Below are 19,659 nucleotides of genomic sequence, written 5' to 3'. Positions count from 1 at the left end.
GCAACTCCTCCTCCAGACCTTCCTTGCTCCTTACAATGAGCTCACTGTGTGCCAGCAATAACCTAAAGCTTGCAGATGCTCTGTAGTGCTGTGGGGGACCACAGCAAGGAGGATTCTGCCTTTCCTTTCAGCTCCATGTGACCCTGGCAAAGGGGGCTCCTGGCATTAGCATCCCTAGAGCTTTGCTTTTCCTGGCTTTCCTTGCATGTTGCAGGGCCAGCAGCACACAAGGTTTGATGAAAGTCAGGTGGTTGCCCTGAAAAGTGCATCCCAAAGAACGAAATCTGCAGTGTTGCCCTGTGATGTTTGTAGCACGCTGCCACATCCCTCACAAAAAGGTGCTTCCAGCAGCTCTCTGAGAAGCCTAAAATAGAGCTGGCCAAAGGCTGCCGTGCTTCTACCTCAGGGTGCAGTATTTAGCCTCAGCTGCCTGTGCTCTGTAGCACTGCTGAGCCTTCTGCATTTTGTGTCCTTTCCTCCTCGTGGGTGAATTCAGCCCCCAGCTGCTCCCAAAGCAAACACTGCAGAGATGGCAGGAGGAGCTTGGAACGTGTCCTTTGCAAGTGCTTGGATCTGGATAACCTGGGCTAGTGACTGAGGGGGACAGACTTAGGAGAGACATGGTGCTTGGCTGAAGCAGATTTGGTTTTAAGAAAAAAGCAAATATTTGTCCAAATGGGCATCCAAGTATGGTCTTGTTAGGGGATACAGCCTGGCATCCTGGAAGCCTGGCATAAATGAGCTCTGCGGCACTGACATCTAGTGGAGTTACAGCCCCAGTTCTGTCGGGAGCAAATGTGTTCTCTTCATCCAACGTGCTTAAACTCCCTGCCTGAGCCAGCCTGGTGGGTGTGGAGAATGCTTACCCTCCCACAAGGAGGTTTGCACCCATTCTCCTGGGGTTGGCTTGATATGGGTTTGTTTTTTGGGTTTTTTTTGCTGGGTGGTTATTTGTCACCTCTGCTGTTTTTATTTGGTTTCAAGTCATGGTGCTTTGTTTTTTTGTTTGTTCACCGGGAATGCTGCTTCTCTGCAGCTCAGATTTGGATTTAGAGATAAGAGTATCTGAATAATTCTTGTAAGAATTGTCGCTATTTATGGAAGTACCTTCAGCTCCTTCATTTAGGCTTCACTGAAAAACCCCAGTCTGTTTGGTGCTAAGAATGCCAAGTTGTGGGTTCAATCTGTGTAAGGGCCATTCACTTGAGAGTTGGACTCAAATGATCCTTTCGGGTCCCTTCCAACTCAGAATATTCTGTGATTATACCAGCAACTGCCTGAATAATATTCTTATCAAGCCTGAGGTGGAGAGGGTGCTAATTACCATACCCAAGTGTCTGTTTTGTAGCCTCAATGATGTGATGGGGCTTAAATGAGAGGATTTAGTACTTTTTCTCTGCTCTCAATCTTCTTCTCCTTCCCCACGCTGGAACAAGCTTTTAGTAGAACTTCCTTGTGTATGTGAAACTTGCCCTTTGCCTTTCACAAATACTGAATTTGTGACCCTGCTGGCAAACCCAGTCCCCATTACGTAGCTGAGGACTGGGTAGTTTTCCATTCCCCAGTGCCAGTCCATTTCCACTCTCCAGGCGTGCATGGGCTGCCTCACTTGGGTTACTGCAGCTTGAGGGGACCATAAAAGGTGACTTATTTAGAGATCAACTGGTAACAGGCTAAGCTGTGGCTTGGGCTGTGTAAGCCATAGGGAGGGAGGGAAAGCAGGAATTCCTGGGATGAGGAGCTGCAGGTCACATCCACACCCCCTGCTAGGCAGGAGAAAGGGGAAAATGTTTAGAGCAGTGCAGCAGGGGCTGGCACAGGCTGGGGACCCGAGTACTGGCTTCATCCAGCAGCTTTACCTGAGCACAGCTTTCCCCGGGGGTAGGGGAGAAGCAGAGGAAACTGTGTAACTGCAGGCACACAACCTCCTGGGGTTGTGCCTGAGGTGGCACTGCTTGTTCACTGCCCCATAGTATCGCTGTCCTACAGTCCAAGTCCTAAGCAGGGATACAGAGAGGCCAAATAGCTGTTCTCATCAAGCATTTTCTTTGAATTGTTTTACAGCTTGAACAAGGTAAAGCCTTACCATCTCCTAATGACCTCAAAAGAAAGATTCTCATAAAGAATAAAAGGCTGAAACCTGAAGTAGAAAAGAGTAAGTAAAGTTTGTCAAATAATAAATAAGTGAAACTCCAGATCACTACAAACAGACTTCGTTACTAGAGTTTCCAAATTGTTTGTACTTTAGTGTTGGAAGAATATGAATTACATGTAAATAACATCTTGTTTGCCCTGGTGTTTCATGTGAGTGCCAGAGTCTAGGCCTTGATATCAGCATGCTGCACAGGCACAGACAGACCCAGAAATGTAATCCTGGGACTTTATCAAACTGCTGGTTGAGCTAAAATATAAGGCAGATAGAATCTCTTGTAAATTCTGCCTACACTGGTCTGGTTGCATTGCTGTGTTTTTTCCAGGATAAGCATGAAATGAAATGGAATTTCAAATTGCTCTTCTTGCTGTTGTTGCCAGTTCTGATATTTATCTTCTTTTCAGTAACAATAATGTTGCTGTATTAGTTTCCAGTATAGCTGTAATGATAAACCCTGGTCCTTCTCCGTTCAAAGATAAGCACCCCGACCTTGCACTGGCTTCAGTCATACGTGGCTGTGCTCCTCCTGTCTAACTGAAATGCCCATGGAAACACAATCGAAAATCCAAGCACTTTGCCTCCATTTGCATGGATCAAGCACCGAAGAGACAGCTGTCTGTTTATTCTGTGAGCAAGTAATGTGCTTGCTCCAAAGACCTTTGAAGTCTGTGGAAATTTAGGAGGAATTTCTTCACGGAAAGGGTGATTAGGCATTGGAGTGGGCTCTCCAGAGAGGTGGTGGAGTTACCATCCCTGGAGGTGTTTAAGGAAAGACTGGACGTGACACTCAGAGCACTGCTCTGGTTGATGAGGTGGTGTTGAGTCAAAGGACTCAATGATCTCAGAGGCCTTTTGCAACCTCATTAATACTGTGCTTCTGTGAAATATTCTCCTTAACTTCAGTGAGCTTTGGATACAGCCCTTACTGACCACTTTTCATACCTAACATCAGTCTGTGTTTAATGATGCTCCTTGCTCTGTAAAATTTTATTACTAATTGAAAAGTCAGAGAACTCATTAAATAGAAGTAGATCTGAGGCTCGGAGAATCATTTGTGATGGTTCTCTTGTATTTCTTTGTGCTACAAATAGTTCATGTCACGACTAATTTGATTTTATTTTTCATATTAACAGAACAGCTTGATGCTCTGAAAAAGATGATGGAGGCTGGGGAAACTGCAGCTCCTGTAAATATCCTGGAGGATGATAACGAAGAGGAAATAGAAAGTGGTGAGAATTTCCTGGAGAAGGGCTCTCAGACATTGCCTGTGGTAGATCAGTGGGTTGGGTGCACCTTACCCATGTGCCTGTGGTCTGTGGCAGCAGCAGCATGTCTGGGCTCCATGCAGGACCATTTGTACAGACCCCAGCCTTGCCACTTCATCCCAGACAATTTCAATTTCCATTTACTGTTCAGAAGTTATATTAGAGCACCAACCAAGTCAGATTTTCATTGTCTGTGAGAGAAAGACTAAGAAGTTGTGATCTTTGCTATGAAAACACGTACTGTCACTGTGTTTAACACTTGTGTCAACATCAGCGGGGATTATTGCACTGTAGTTTCTAAGGATAAAATGAGGAGTAGGGTTTTTCTTGCCAAACCTCAGATATCTTCAGTGTAAATGTCTGGCTCTGAGCCAGTGATATGGCCAGCAGAGAAAAATACACCTGTTTAGGGTGTGATCCACCCTGTCTGTTTTAAATGTCCAGCTTCAGAAGATGTAAATCATGTGCTGTCTGCAAGTGTCTGAACCACAGAACTTGTCTGTGACCTCTGTCATAGTGAATGTCCCAGCTTTAGCCTACCACTTGGTCTTCTCACATATTTTATATTTTTTTTCTTTACTTTTTAGCTTCAAGTACTGTAGGTTCTAATGGAGAATCACCTTAAAAGCAAAAGAGAACAATTCCCTATAGTGGGGGCACACAAGGAGTCTGACAGTGCGCACCAGAAGCCCGGACACTGGCATCTTCTTAGATATTTGTTTAAAGAACTCTCTCATCAGTTCTTGTTATTTCCCCAAGGCTATTTGCTTTTTTTTACACTTTTGCTAAGCAAGTTACTGATTACTTCAAAAATACAGCAAATAAGATTTCTCTTACTAACCATCTCAGGCCTTAGCTGTAATTTACGACACTTGGAAACAGTTAACAGTAACTAACTCTTAGAAATCTAATACCCTCGATTTTATTCCTGTTTCTAAAAAATACCAAACCCAAACCTGTGAATTCAACTGTCATTTGTTTCATGCCTTGCAAAAAAACCAGCAGTTGCTGTGGTTTTTGCACTGATCCTTTTTGTTTTCTGTGCAGCTGACCAGGAAGAAGAAGCTCATCCCGAGTACAAGTTTGGAAGTGACCTTACTGTAGATGATTACAGTCAAAAAGAAGCTGTTGCCATCAGTGTCAAAAAGGTAGGATTGCTTCTTTCATATATATATTCTTATGAAAACTTTCCATGGAGGTTGTTGCAAAAGTCACTCTGCTTTTTGGAAACATCAGAGCACTTGTCAGAAGATTCAAACCTGAGATCTTCACCAGGTGCCCCTTACCTTTAGGTTCATGAGAACACAAAGCTTTGTAGCCAAAAATACTCTCCCCTTGTTCAGACAGGATATACTCATTGAGGAAACAGAATCAGTATGTAGGAAACAGCATACAGGTGGGGGGGTTTAATCAAAAATACTAATTAAATGCAGCAAGCAGTTTCCTGCTCCAGCCTCTGATATTTTACTTTGCATCTCAGGTGCAGAATCCTAATAAGAGGTGGAACATCAGCTTCCTTGCTCAGCAGTATTTTTGCAGGGCTGCATTCTGTGTCTTCATTGCAGGGTTTTCCTCCATTATTTTTTGTGGTTAACCGTTAGGGTAGGTTCTCTCTTCCACCCACAGCAGTGAATGCAAAATAGGACAATAACTCCCATTGGGGTGGTGTGGCAGGGAGGCTCTATCAGGCAGCCAGCTGGCAGACAGGGAAAGAGTTCTCTTTATTCCACTCATACCTGACAATTGCAATTTATCAGTCTGTGCTCAGTAACTTGAATATTACTTGATGGTAATTAGATACAGAATATTGGAATTCAGAACTCAGCTGCTCTGGCAATGAAGGCATTTGTGCTGCTTGCTACGGAGAAAACCCCACGTGTGAGGGCTAAGGTACCTTAGCAGATCATGCTCCTCTGTCACTCAAGTATTTTGGCCACTTCTTCCCTCCTGCTTGGTTTCCTTTGGATCTTGCTCCAGATAGAAGTGTAGGTGTGGAAAATAGCAGTGTGTCTGTAGCAGTACCAGAGACATCAGACCTGCTTTCTGTGTATCTCTTCCAAGTCGACATCTTTGCTTCGTGAGGACTTTCATGGATCCTCCCACTGAAGTATCTTTTCACTTCTTTCCTTCTTCAGGACTTCCATGGATCCTCCCACTGAAGTATCATTTCACTTCTTTGCTTTAGGGCAGTTTCATTTACTAAGTCAGCTGGTCCTTAACTATCTGGATGTTTTGGGGTGTTTTGGTTGGGTGGGGGTTTTTTGTTGTTGTTTTGAGGATTGGTTTTTTGTTTCCAGATTAGTCCCTCATCCTCAGCACATGTCCTTGGGTAACTTCTCTGCTTCTTTGCTGATCAGTGACTTGATCTTTATTCTGTAGGAATGTACATTCAGTGCCAAGACAATATTTATCTAAGATTCTAAGTAGTGGTAGCTTTTAACTGAAAGCAGACATCAGACCGCGCTATTACAAATAACATCTTGAGACAGGCCTTCTCCAATGTGGACGTTTCAAGCACAGTTTACAGCACTCTTAGCCCTTCAGTTTTCAGAGCCTGGCAGTTTGCACATCCAGATCAGATGATCTTTATTGTGGTATCGTTATCTGGGTGTGTTATTCCTTCATTCTTCTCTGAAACTTCCTGTCCCCAACATCTAGTGATAGCTCTGGTTTACGCTTACCTGTCTGGCATCCTTCATCCTATTCCCATGGCTAGCCAGCTGTTGAGTTTCATTCTTGTGTACCCAAATTTGGAAGAGATTACAAATTTTTGAAAGTGTATGAGGCAGATGAGCCATGCAGGAAGGTGGAAAAGGGTTTACTTTTTGCTAAATGCATTCATTTTTTGAGGGTTTTTTTCTCCGTACTGTGAGTGTTTCCTGTTGCTTTTTCTTTGGGTAATGTATATATATTTTTTTTCCCTTAGGCTGTTGAAGATTCTGAGCAAGAAAACAATAAAAAGGTGACACAGGATGTTATGTAGTTTATTTTATTGCTTTATATTTTATATATAACATGCATATTACTTACCATGCATTTTCAGTGGTTTAACAATTTTATGCTCAGTTTCACTGCACCTAGTTTTGAAAGTGACTCTATCTCCTTTTGTCCTCTAGGGTTTCTTCTGCTATATTTTTATACTGGGGTTAGGGCTGTCAGAAAATTTGGGGACAGAGAGGAATGCATGACCTTTGCCTGCTTAGAAGTGTCTGATCTCAGTCTCCAGTGTCATGCACTGGGAACCCAGTTCTCTGAATGGTGTTGAGATGTATCATCCCTGCTTTATTTTTTCCTCTGCCCTTACCCTGACTGCACTTTGTTTTCCTCTCTCTTTTTCCTCCTTTTGCTTTCCCTTGGGACTTCCGCATTTATCTTCTCCCAGGAATCCCTTCTGTAAGACTCTTCCCACCTCTTTCCACTCTCCTCCTCCTCCTCTTCTCTCATTCAAGCTGCTCCTGTTCCTAACCACACTTTGTTTCAGTCTGTGTTGTTTTCTAAGTGGGTTCTGCTTCTTTTCTTGAGGGATGGGGAGGTGTAAATAACATGGAGATCAACTTTTCCCTTTTGTCTTCTCTATCCCCTAACAGGGTCGTGTGCTGTTGTAACCATTCCTTTGTTTCTGTAGGCTTTAAGAAGCATTCCATCCTTTCCCCTTTCTTAATTCATAGTTTTAAAGTTGTGAACAGGGCAGAGTATAGCCCTACTCCAAAAATGAAGGGTCTGCAAGTGAGTAAGATAAAATCAATGGGTAGTAAGTACATTGTCTTGGGACACTGTCTTTGAGGCAAAGTGTCGCTGGTGCAGTCATAGAGCTGTACCTGCAGGCTGCCATTGCCTGGGCACTGAGGCATCATAATCCCTTTGACTCCCTTTTGCCTGTGGTTCCTTTAGGTGTAGGTGTGGATGGATCAAGATAGGCAGATATGATCAGCTGTTCTGAGCAGTCAACAGGAGGTACATTAAAGAACCCTGGGTTTTAGAAGATGGGTGGTCAGTTCTTCCTGAGTTACTGGCCTTTCCAAAGTTAAGACGGTGAAAAGAACTGGTTTCATTGAGTAAATTTTGCCTGAATTTGACCTAAGTTCTATTAACAGCTATTGACCTAGCAACAAAAAAATATGCCTGTTTTCTACTAACACAGGGATGTACTCCTTGGCATATTTTGGAATCAGATCTGTGAACCCTCAATATGCACATTTCTGAAAAGCAGTTGGGTTGAGCCCTGATGATCAGCATTAAAATATGGTGTCAGTTTGATTTCATGGGCTGCTGGAAGTTTAATTCCATCTAAAATGCACATACAACAATGTGTACCTGGACTTGTTCTGCTAGCTCAGTAATTCTATGCAGTCAGAAAATTGTGTTCCTTGTGACTATAATCATCTTATCCGAAGGCATAAATGGTTCCACTTCCCGTGGTTTGCATTCTTTGAGATGTGTCTGCACTGTCTGGCAGGCAGAGGTGCCATAATGCTGGCAAGTGGGTTCATTTTCCTTTACTCTCCCATTCAGGGAGTAAACGAGTTCCTGTAGTGTAGGTTCTGTGAGCTGCATTATCCTCCAAGCCCAGAAAGGGCTTGGTGGCACTGCCTTTTACCGACTATTTCCTGAGACAATAATGAGGGAGAACTTGCTGGCAAACACGAGCTGCAGTCTGAAAATAAAAAGCAGCACTGTACAAATTTTTGAATACACTTCGTACTTTCCAGCAGAAGTTCACTGTCAGCCTACAGTCAGATTTTTTTTGGTCACTGGTTCACTGGTAGGAGAACAACCAAAAATGCATGTGTGGGAAAAACATGAATTTGCAGAGATTGCTTAGCTTGACAGAGATTTTTTGTTTGTTTTTTCATTTCAGTGAAAAGAATGTGTTTCAAACTGGTTTAGGGAAAGGAAAATGTTGGACAGGTAGATCCAATTAAGAAGTGCTTCCTGATGTGGGTTTCTAGCAGATGGGATACTTGTAGAAGACTTGAAGTTCTCTTATAAATAAAATGCATATTTGTATAGGTGATGGATTCAGATTTTTATCAGTTGAAGTGGATAAGAATATGAACTTGGTACTGTGTCTCTTGTTGGTCTTGTGACATCTGTTTGTCCAGTGAAGGATGTCATCTCTACATTTTGGTTTGCTTCTGTTAGTAAAGTTTAATAGTGGAACCTTATTTGTGTTTTGATGTTGAGGAAGTTCTACTGAGCGCCAAGTATACACAGTTTCTATTAGAAAATGCTTATTAAATCACAATTTTTTGGAATTTATTTGACAAAGATGGATCGTTATCTCCCAGCGTTGTTCAGTCTGTTGGAATATTTAGCTTTTATCCCAGTGTTATCCTACTAACTTCATGTAATATTTACCCACTGCTTAGGAGCTTTTCTATCATCAGCCCTGTTGCATGCATCCTGTAACATTGAGAGTCTTTTATCAGCAAGAAAATAAATCTTAACTTTTCACACTAAACTTCCACTTGTATTAATTTGCACTGTCTTTAACCTTCTGCAGATTTGGGTATAATTTTGTCCCACCTTTGAAAAACCCAACAACAGTGTTTGCACACAGAAATGGTGATTGTTCTTTTTAATGTGTTTTCAGGGTTTAGTAACTGTGGAAGATGAACAAGCGTGGATGGCATCTTACAAATATGTAGGTGCCACAACCAATATACATCCATATTTATCAACAATGGTCAACTATGCTCAACCTGTAAAATTTCAAGGTTTCGATGTAGCAGAAGGTAACATAAAAGGTTGAATGAAATACAAGTATTTGCTTAACCTAGGTAGTTTTTTAATCTCTACATTTCTTGAGTTTAGAAATAAAGGCATAAGAGCCTTTTATAGTTTAATGACCATCATCAGTATGTTTGTAGACCTGTTTCCTTGAATGTAAAGTTAGCATGTTATTCCATTAGTCATCCACACGGAGTCGCTAAATTACTGGGAGAATATGAAGCTGTTGAGGTTGGCTCTATTCCGTGGGCCTTTCCAACTAAGATGCTTTTTTTTTAGTTCCTCTTTCTCTGCAGTAAGGTGAGCACGACTGTCGCAGTGATCAGCAGTGAGCTGATACTGCACACCAGACCATTTATCATGTCGGTTTGCCTTATCTACCACACAACGCAGGCTCTGAATAACAATCTTGTCCTAAACAAAAAATGAAAGTTTTGTTGGTTTCCCAAGAAGTGAAACAGAAAAGCAAGTCAGAAATACTATGAAATTTCTCATCACTGTAATTTGATTCTGCAAAATTTCTTATCACTATAATATGATTCTATTTGATAATGGAGAAAGAGACCAAAAATATCCTGCTGTTATAGTGCATGATTTTGAGTTTTGATTTGTCATTACAGAGGTGTTTTAAAATGTCTTGTCTTCTCTTTCTAGAACGCAATATTCACCATAACATGTCCTCTTTCAATGAATCAGTTGGACTAGGGTATTTGAAGACTCATGCCATTGAGTTTGTGAAGTATCCTTTCACCTCCTCATCCCACTTTTCTACCAATCCTAAAATAAACCAGTGCACCTTTCTAGATTTGGTGTTGCATGTCTACAAAGGAAAAGGGGAAGTACCTCATGGAAGGAGAAAGAGTAAGATTAACATAAAGAAGTGTGTTTTGATGTTGAAATACTGAAGATACCAGGACACGACTCTACATTTCTATGATGTTTTTATTTCATTTTCCTTGATGAATTCTATAGTTACAATAAACGACAAATGAGTCGGATATACCCAAAGGGAGGCCGTGTGGATTCCAGTAATTACATGCCTCAAATTTTCTGGAACGCTGGCTGCCAGATGGTCTCACTGAACTATCAGACCCCAGGTACGCAGCAACGACCAGTGAACCTCAATCCTAAAGAATGGCTTGGGCAGTAACTCTCCAACAGATGCCATGGATTTGCTTCTGGCATTTTTTGAGGAAGCAGACATATGGCTAAATAATACAGTGGGGTGGAATTACAGAAGCGTAAGACAAGGAGCAGTAAAACCAGCCATACACAGAAGGAAAATTCAGTCCCCTTTATTGAAAAATAATGGAGTACTGCATCTTCTCACAGAAATGGTTTTTATTAACAAAAAGTGTTAATTACAGGGAAATCAGTGCCTTCGCAAGACAGAGGTCTGGCACAGTTGGGTGCATGTCCGCAAAGCAAAGATGGAGTGCACAGATTAAGATGGTAAAGAGTAATGACTGTGTGACAAAGGCATCTCTAGTCCAGTTATTGGGAAGTGTTAGGAGTCATGTGCTCAGCAGCAGAGGATGGGGTCTGAGATCCCAGTTGAGGGAATGATGCCAGGGAATGGGAATGCCTCTCCGCAGGGTGGTCTGAGAGGAGATGCATTGTTCCTGTTCAATGAAGGTGTGAGTGTAGCAGGGCAGGCTTTTTGTTGTTTTGATTGGGTTTTTTAATTTATCTAGGAATGTCTTGAGTCATGTATATGTAACAGACCAGTTTTCCATTGCCTTTTTCTGGCTGTGGCAGTGCTTTTGTGCTTGCTTCCCCCTCCCTGCACCGTGTCTTTGGTACTGCAGACACTTCTCATGGCCCTACCCTGAGTTCTGTCCTGCAAAGCTGTGCCCCAGTTTCACCAGCTAAAGAGGGAGGAGAAGGGATACACTAGAATACACTGTTTTAGAGCACTCCACTGGACATGATAGGGAGGCTGGAGCAGAAATACAAACCTCACTCTGCTCCCAGCACTGCCTCCGCCTACTGCATGTCATTTCCAACCCCTTTATGTTGCAAATTAAGAGTAGTAATTGTATAAGTGGAAGCGAGCAACTTTCCTGTACTCCTCTTTTGTGATCCAGCTGTGTTGTCAAGATGAAGATGATTGAGGAAATAAAAACTACAGCTGCCCAGTAAATCCAGTAATAACTGGTATAGGCATATGACAGTCTTGTATTTTGTGTATCAGAGAACCAACAGAACAGATTTTGTTCCCTTTGAAGGTACAGTCCATTGGGCAGGAGAAAGACCTGTTTTATTGCTCTAGTGTAAGTAGAAACCTGCAGAAAAGCATTTTATTTTTTACGAAGTTCTGGAGAGGGTTGGATGAGAGGGAGGTTATTACAGGTTTATTATACGTCTTGCTATACAAGTGCCGTAACAATGCACTCACTAAAACTCACATGCTTTAAATGTTGAAACTAAGCAATGCTGCTGTGATCTTTGTGGGGTTTTTTGTGTGGTATTTTATTCAACTAAGTCCACAGAAAACCAGTGGGATATGCATCTCACTTTCTTTAAAACAGGATACAGACAGCTTCATCAGAGGTAGTGGTCTGTGGTCATTGTGAAGAAATACATTCTTCAAAGATGTCTCCTCTAGTATATTTTTTATTCTGAGGTTATTTGTACTGTTAAGGCTCCTGTATCCCTCTGTTATGCAAAGTGATCTGCAGTAATGGAGACATCTGTACTGTAGATACCAAAAGTTAGATGATGGAAATCACATCCCGGGCGCTTAACATGCCCACAGTCTGTTGCTTCCCTGCTTGCCAGGTGTGTTTGAATTCAGGGAAAGACTGTTTCCTAAGCACAGCATGGACTTCAGAGTGCTTGGTAAAGCTGTTATTCCTGTGAAGAAATATGAAGTTTTCCCATTGCTTCCTTTTATTTCTTGGATGTGTTTTACATGCATTAAATTTATTTTTTATTTAAACTGATTATTCTGGACAAACAGTCTTATTTTCTGATTTAGTTCGTGATCTGCATTATTCAGCAGGGAAGTTAGTAAATTTTCTCTCTTGGCAGATTTAGCAATGCAGTTGAATCAAGGAAAATTTGAGTACAATGGATCGTGCGGGTGAGTGATATGGTTTAAACTGTTGTCACTGTGTATCACAGTCCTTTACGAAGGTTTAATAAAATTTTATCACTACTAATTATGTGTTGCAAAAGGAAAATGGGATGCTAGGTGAAGAGTAGAAATTAGCAGAGTTCAGGGAGAATTATCCCCCATAAGGAGGTATTCTAATGAAATATGCTTTTAAGTATGCCCAGTTTTTAAATGAGCAAGAAGAGGCTTTGCATTCATATTATGAAGATCATGAATACACAGTTATTTAAATACATCTCCACCTTCTGTTCTCAGCCTTTCTTTGAAGATATGCCTCTGAATGGAGATTCATTGCACAGTTCACAGAACTGCCAAATTTGCTTGGACAAGTGGAGTCTGAATACATAGGGGACATTTTTTTAGTCTGTGTACTCTTAATTGGAGTACAGATTTCACAGAGAATACTGAAGTGTTTCATCTAAGTTCTTGGTCATGATTTTTGCATGACAAAGGATGTTCAAGTGATGTTGATGGATTTTTCTCAAATGTTGAGTATCTACCTTTATAGGACAGACTGATCATTAACATCAGGAAAAAAGGAGAAGTTTCATAAATCACAGGAAATGACAGTCCAGAAACGTGAAAATCTGCAAACTCATCCTGGGAAGGAGCTACTCTTTTACTACTGCAGATCTTATTCAGAAAGAAATCTGAGTAGATGGAGCTTGGTAAAATTCCTCATTTGCAGAATGGGCACACAGTGCTTGGCCATTCCATGCCTTTATTGCAGTTGTGAGCACCCCAGAAGAGGCTCTTAGGGGGGCTTTGACAAAGATGCAGTCTCTCTAATTTCAATCAAAATAACAAGAATAGAAGAAAACCAAAGCTTTCTTCTGGCAGAGTTTGGTTCCTTTCTTGTTGGACCCACCAGCTTAGTAAAAGACTACCTGCTTGCTTTGGCCAAATTCTCTGAAGGACAGGCAAAATTATCAACTAAATTCCTGGATTCTTACATCAGTTTTTTGATACTAAAGCAGTGTAGTGGTAATGCATGGTAGTATTTTAATATGCATTGGAAATGTGGTGGTGTTTCAGTCACAGAAAGGAAATGAAAAGCTGAACATTTCCTTCTGCCTGTACTCCTCTTTTCTCAGACCTGCAGCTTTCGTGCTGATGAAACAAGATCAGGCCACACTGGTTTCAGCATTTTTTTATTTCAGCAGGCTGAAAACAGAGGCTAAGGATGTTTCCAGTAATTGCCTTCTGCCCCAACCTACTTTAAATTAACAGAATACTAGGAAATCACATTCCTAATGGAAGAAAAACATTTTTAATGGAAGAAAAAGGAGTAATACTACTTTCAAATAGAAAGCATGTTATTACAAAATGGGAGAAAACATTGACATTCTTTCCACTGGAATTTTTCTAGCACATTTTAATTCTGAATTCTGTCTAGGCCTTTATAATATTGTGTACCAATGATTCACTGGAGAGACTAAGGGTGGATAAAAATTAATCTTCCAGCAGCTTTGTCTGTCAGGGTTGCAGAATTAGCAAGATTTTTCTAGTTACACATTTTCTTCCATGAGTGGAAGGGAATGTCTGTAACGTGCAGCTTTTCTGTGATCAACTGCTGTTTCATTTTGATGGCAGAATCCTTGGGTTTTGGTGCATCAGAGCACATATTGGCTTCACTGATATGTTGATCTAGTGTAAGGTACTCAGGGAGGTCTCGTAAGTGTTATTATGGTGGTACCTTTCATGCTGCTATAATTAACAATCTGTCAGCACTGACATTATCAGTTGTTTCCCCCAAGGTTTCATAACCACAACGAAAAAATTAGCTTCAAGCTGAAATTTAGTGTATGAGTCTTGAACTCTAAGGAACTGCTTCACTTGGAAAAATAAAATTGAAAAATTCCTCTGTGTTTTTCCAAAGTGTTAAAGTATTAAAACAAATGAGACCATCTGTGTTTTATTATATGGTAACTCCCTGTATATTTAAACTGTATTATTCAGTTGATTTGAAATGTCCTTGAGTGTATTACATTTATTTTTATCTTAAAATCCAGGCTTGATTTCATCTCTCAGTAGCTGGTAATTCAAAATGAAGATTAATATTTATCCATGTTCCAGACAACCATAATACTTCCTTTTACTTCCTCACACTTGCAGCTGGGATGAGTCTGTATTTTACAGTGCTGTAGGAGAGTTCATTGTTTAAAGGCAGAACATCCATTTCATTTGTATTTAATACATTTTTAATTTCCACTCAAGAATAATCTCCTTTTTTTCCTTGAAATAAGGTATCTACTAAAGCCAGATTTCATGCGTCGACCAGACAGGACATTTGACCCGTTCTCTGAAACTCCTGTAGATGGTGTCATTGCTGCAACATGTTCTGTCCAGGTAAAACAGCCACAGACAGCTGTCATCACATCCAAAAGCACATTTAAAATCAGCAGAAACAGGATATATACAGTGAATGTGCTTGGGCTGTGTAGATTTCAGCAAATTGTTTCCGCTGGTTTGTTTTTTTTATTGCTGGCTAAGATGCCTTTGTTTACCTGATCTGAGTGGAACATGATAGAATTAGAAATTTTGTGTTATTACACATTGTCATATTCTAACAGCCTTCATGGTCTTTTTGAAATACATGAGCCCACACTAATGGATAAAGGAGTGAAGTTCATTCCCATGTACAATGTGAAATTGCACATCACTTGTCACCACAGAGCAGGGAGGAATCCAAGCACACATGGACAGGATTCTTTCAAAGTGAGTAGAGAAAAATACTTGATGTGAGGCAGGCCCTTACTTTGGAGTTATCTATGAGTAACAAAGTCCATAAAGCTCCTCTTGTAGTTCTAAAGCACGGTCAGGTATCAAATTTTGGAAGGAGACTGATGATTGTAAAACCTGTTTTGTGAGCAAGAGACTTCAGCTTTCATTTAGCATTTTCCATGTGCTGCATTTGAATGTCACACCCTCTGTGGCCAAGCATTCCTCATGAATTCTAGATGTTGAACTAAGTTCCATTTGCACCTCTAGAAGAATAAACATGTTTTATTAATGCTGTTTTTCTTCAATGGTAATGAAAGCACAGTCCCTCCAAGAAGGAATCAGATAATTCCTGGGCCATGTATTTTGACAGTTACTTTTCTTTTGTGACTAAAACTAGTATAAAATTCCATATGAATTTTGTAGTTAAGTAGTTGACCAAAAGCCATCAATGATAGCCCTCAGCCACATAACTTTTCAGATCTATTATCCAGAGTGTTCCCTGGAAGGATGTTAGGTCATGGAAACAAAAGGATTTGGAATGAGCTTAGGTCTGTGAAATCATGTTTCAGGTTTTTTTTCTTCCCTCCTTGATTGTAGTAATGAAAACAATAGCTGTATTTTTAAGTAATAGATCATCTTGATGGAATGAAAATTTTCCCTGGAGTAATCACCTGCTGTGGCTAGATTAATCTTGGAGCGAAATGGCAACAAATTTTTATATATATAGCAATACAGAGGAATCGTGTGGGTTTTTTTGTTTTTTCACTTTTTAAGCATCCCGTACTTTCCAGACACATTCTATGGAGTCAGACTGACACATGATTAGTTTCAAACCCTGAGTGAAAGCAGAGCAATAGTTTCCTTTCACCTCTTGTGGTCAAGATGTATAATAGAAAAAAAGTGCTTCTGAACAGAATGTTTGAAGTTGTGGAATAGCAGTGCCAACTCTGGTTGTTTTCTTCAGTGTTTTCATACAGTGAATGCATCTGTGAGACACTGGCTGGTTGGGATGACTGACAGCTGGTAATACCATAGCACAGTCATTTCAGGTGAAGGTTATATTTATATATCTGATCACAAAAGCTTTTCTAAAGAGGTGCAGTTTGAAATACACCATTTTCATATGAAGAACTAAACGCATCTGTTAGCTATAAACCATTTCTCAGAGTGATGTCAGTGAGAAATGACCACTGTTTCCAATATTCTTGCTTTGTGTTGCTTTTCCTTACTCTGTTACTGTGTTGCAGGTGATATCTGGCCAGTTCTTGTCAGACAAGAAGATTGGGACGTATGTGGAGGTGGATATGTACGGGCTGCCCACGGACACGATACGCAAGGAGTTCCGCACACGCATGGTGATGAACAACGGCCTGAACCCTGTTTACAATGAGGAGTCCTTTGTCTTTAGGAAGGTAGGATACAGGATCTCTGGAAAGCACAGTTTGTGGTTTGCCAGCACTTGTGCCCATGAGCTTCCCTGCCCTCCTGAGCCAGCCCTTCTTGCTTCGGCCTGACTGCTCACACGGATGAGTGCTGCTCCCATGGAAAAGGGTTTGTAGGGCCCCTGTTTACTGCAGTAAACAATGGAAAGCTGAAATCAGCTTTCAGGAGGCTGCTTGGTTTTGGTTTGTTTTGGTTTTGTTTTTTTTGATTTTGCTTTGGTTTTATTTTTCTAATGGATAACCTCTGTAGCTATCACATGATTTTTTTTTTGTTGTTTTTGTTTCCATTTGGCTTTTCCCTCCCCTTTGCTTCCTCCTCCCACTTGGAGGTAGCCACCTCCTCTGTGACCATGCCTGTGTTCAAGGTATGCAGTCTGCTCAGAATGAGCCCCGCTGGTGGACACCATCATTCCCTGGAGATTTCTTCTTCCCTGCCCTGGCAGTGGCTGCTATCTTGCACTGTTCCTTCAGCCCAGAGGGCAGGTGAGATGCTGCATCCAAAGCTAAGGTCAATGTCATTACATGGAAAAGTTGGAAGGGTGCTGTGTTCCTCAGGCGTGTTGCTAGCTCCCTCCTTCAGTAGTCCATGTGCATCATGTACCTTTTTCTTTTTTTTTTTCTTTGTTTTCAATAGCAAAAGAAAAACACTTTTTTTTTCTTGGCGTGGGGGATTTAAAGAGAGAGATAATTTGTCCGTGTTCAGTTTTTATCTCTCAGTCTTTATATATATATGATACACACATATATATATTTATTTTTTTCTTTTGCCTGGAGTTCCATCCGGACTACATGTGTTACAGTGCTGTCTTTGATAACATCTGTTTTGCTTACACTTGTTTTGTTGTCATGCAAAATCGTTGCTCTTTTATTCCAAAGCTCCGACTTCTATTGCAAAGTTCAGACTTTGCCGAGTGGTGATAGCACTTCACACTTGGGTATATTACACACTTAATCTGCTTTCCTAACAGCATAGCCAGTTTTTAATAGAAATTTAGTTGATGCAAGAGTTTTTTCTGAACTCATAGTCTGGAATGAATGTGACTTCAGGTGCCTTTCTCTGTGTATGAGGAGGCACAGGGAAGATGCTTAGGTACAGGCAATTCTGCTGCCTATGGCTTGCTGGCCATATGACCAGCATCTGCTGCTGTCTGATTTCTTACATCAAAAGGGCCATAAATTCCAGGGTGCACAGCTCCAGTCTGAAAGGGGGGGTACCTGTGTGTTGGGACGTGGGTACAGAGGCTGATGCCAATATTTCTCATTACTACTCTGCAGGGAGCAATCACATGGTCACACGTTCTCTTGAGCTCTTAGGTCAGCCAAGAAATTATTTTTCTTCACCTCAGGGCCTTGTCATATCTTAGCATTGTAATTAATGTACATTGAAGATCAAGCAGGTGAGTGGCATAAACACGGAAGGAAGGATTCCTCTAGCTGGAGATACTGAAGGCACAGTGCTAAAATGTCATGAGAAGGTGGAAGTGCCTACCAGACCAAATTAATGGAGAGGGAACAATAAACTTAGTCCCCACTTCTGCTCCCTGGCAAATCTATGTCAAAGACCATCATGTAATGAAAGATGTGCTGATCTGTGACCTGTAGGGGAGAGATCTTACCTGCCCTGTTTGGGTTGCAGTGTTCTCCTCAAGCTGATGGTTTACCCTACGCAATTGTTCTCAGGTACTGTGTTTGATTGTTCTTCTGTCATGTTTTCTCGTTTTTATTTTAATTAAAATAAAGTTTCAGTCATTCTAACCTGGGTTCTGTGTTGTCCCTCTGTTGTGTGAGGGGAGGAGGGGGTAAGTGCTGGTGGTGACCTGTGCTGGGAGCGCTAAGCTGTAGTCGAGTAGAGCAGGATATCCGTGAACTGCTCACATGGGTTCAGAGACCAAAAGCAGACTTTATTTTGTGCTCCCCAAGGCTGAAAATGGAAGTGGCAGGGGGAAAGTCTAAGGAAGAAGGCAGACACAGTTTACTGAGGTCTTCTCTTTTGTCCCAGAGCTGTTGGTGAATAGCACCAGGTAGGGAAAGAGTGGGAAATCTCTCCCAGCGTACAGTCAAGGTGGGCTGGCAGTGGAGCTGTACCTCTCTGTTAGTCTGTCTCCTCCTCACTGCTCCATGCACAGAGGCAGCACCTTTGCTTCAGGGAGGGCAGGAGATCTCTTTGTTACTGTTCTGGTCAGCCCAGGTGGGGACTGGCAGATGCAGGGGGCTGCAGCATCCCTGCTCCCTGTGCATGCCTTGAACCCCCATGTCCTGAGAGCAGCACACCCACCTCTGCTGGCAGCACAGCATTTCAGCACCTCAGACATCCCCATCAGCCTGTGCTTGCACTCTCCTTGCCCTTTTGGATGCATCCCAAATCCCATCTGTCTGTCATAATTCCTCCTGATCCAGCACTACCTGCCCTTTGATTGCTGCTGTATCTGTCATTTCCCATGCAGTATTTACCTGCCTTCTTATCAGTGTCACCAGTCTTCAGTAATGAAAAATAAACATGCAAAATATTTAGCTGGTGTAACTGTGAGCTGCAGGATTTACATAATCTGAAATCTACCCGTTATTTAGGGTGAAAAAATCTTTTCTAGGAAAGATTAATTTTGAAAAGTGGGGTTTGCAGGGAATGACCTGATCTTACAGTGATGATAGTTTCTGGCACACAAAGTTCACACATGGGAGGCGGGGCGGGAGCTGCTGTGTCAGTGTCATTGAATGTCTGCATTTTGTGGCTTTCCAGGTTATCCTCCCTGATCTTGCTGTCCTGAGAATAGCAGTGTATGATGACAATAATAAGCTGATTGGTCAGAGGATCCTGCCTCTGGATGGGCTACAAGCAGGTTACAGACACATTTCCCTTCGGAATGAAGGCAACAAACCACTCTCTCTTCCAACGGTTTTCTGCAACATTGTGCTTAAAACATATGTGCCTGATGGTTTTGGAGGTGAGATAAGCCTTTATCTCGGTGTGCGAGTCCTAAAGTGCTTCAGTGTCACTGTGCCAGCCAGAAGCACACGTGCAGTGCTGGAGGATGGAAAGATTCAGTATCTTAGCTCCTTGGAATCTCTGGATATTGAGTTAAGAAATCTGCTTTTTGACCAAGTGCCTGCCTCAGTGTTAATGATAAAAGCATATATCTACTAAATAACAAAATACTGTGGAAAATAATCTACTACTACTTAGCTCAATTTGATTTTCTCTGTTGACAGTTTAGAAAGAGTCTTCTTTTT

At 41.5% G+C, this 19,659-nt stretch overlaps 1 protein-coding gene across 7 annotated transcripts in view; it reads left to right on the top strand.

Moving 5' to 3' along the window:
* The window catches only part of PLCB4 (phospholipase C beta 4), a 186,853-nt gene that overhangs the window by 132,194 nt on the left and 35,000 nt on the right, over positions 1 to 19,659 (top strand). For 5 of the 7 annotated variants that reach the window (XM_032103713.1, XM_032103707.1, XM_032103708.1 and 2 more), the window contains 11 exons: positions 2,065 to 2,155; positions 3,286 to 3,381; positions 4,465 to 4,565; positions 6,344 to 6,379; positions 9,011 to 9,152; positions 9,802 to 9,886; positions 10,120 to 10,244; positions 12,181 to 12,232; positions 14,512 to 14,614; positions 16,237 to 16,401; positions 19,169 to 19,373. In XM_032103713.1, coding sequence (XP_031959604.1) covers positions 2,065 to 2,155; positions 3,286 to 3,381; positions 4,465 to 4,565; positions 6,344 to 6,379; positions 9,011 to 9,152; positions 9,802 to 9,886; positions 10,120 to 10,244; positions 12,181 to 12,232; positions 14,512 to 14,614; positions 16,237 to 16,401; positions 19,169 to 19,373 — 1,201 coding nt within the window. The remainder of the gene's footprint in view (positions 1 to 2,064; positions 2,156 to 3,285; positions 3,382 to 4,464; positions 4,566 to 6,343; positions 6,380 to 9,010; positions 9,153 to 9,801; positions 9,887 to 10,119; positions 10,245 to 12,180; positions 12,233 to 14,511; positions 14,615 to 16,236; positions 16,402 to 19,168; positions 19,374 to 19,659) is intronic. The other 2 variants (XM_032103714.1, XM_032103712.1) reach the window with 1 other exon arrangement.

This window comes from Corvus moneduloides, chromosome 3 (genome assembly GCF_009650955.1).
Source record: "Corvus moneduloides isolate bCorMon1 chromosome 3, bCorMon1.pri, whole genome shotgun sequence".
In the NCBI taxonomy this organism is placed as follows: domain Eukaryota; kingdom Metazoa; phylum Chordata; class Aves; order Passeriformes; family Corvidae; genus Corvus; species Corvus moneduloides.
The sequence above is the reverse complement of the archived record's forward strand: the minus strand, read 5'-3'. Positions and strand labels throughout refer to the sequence as shown.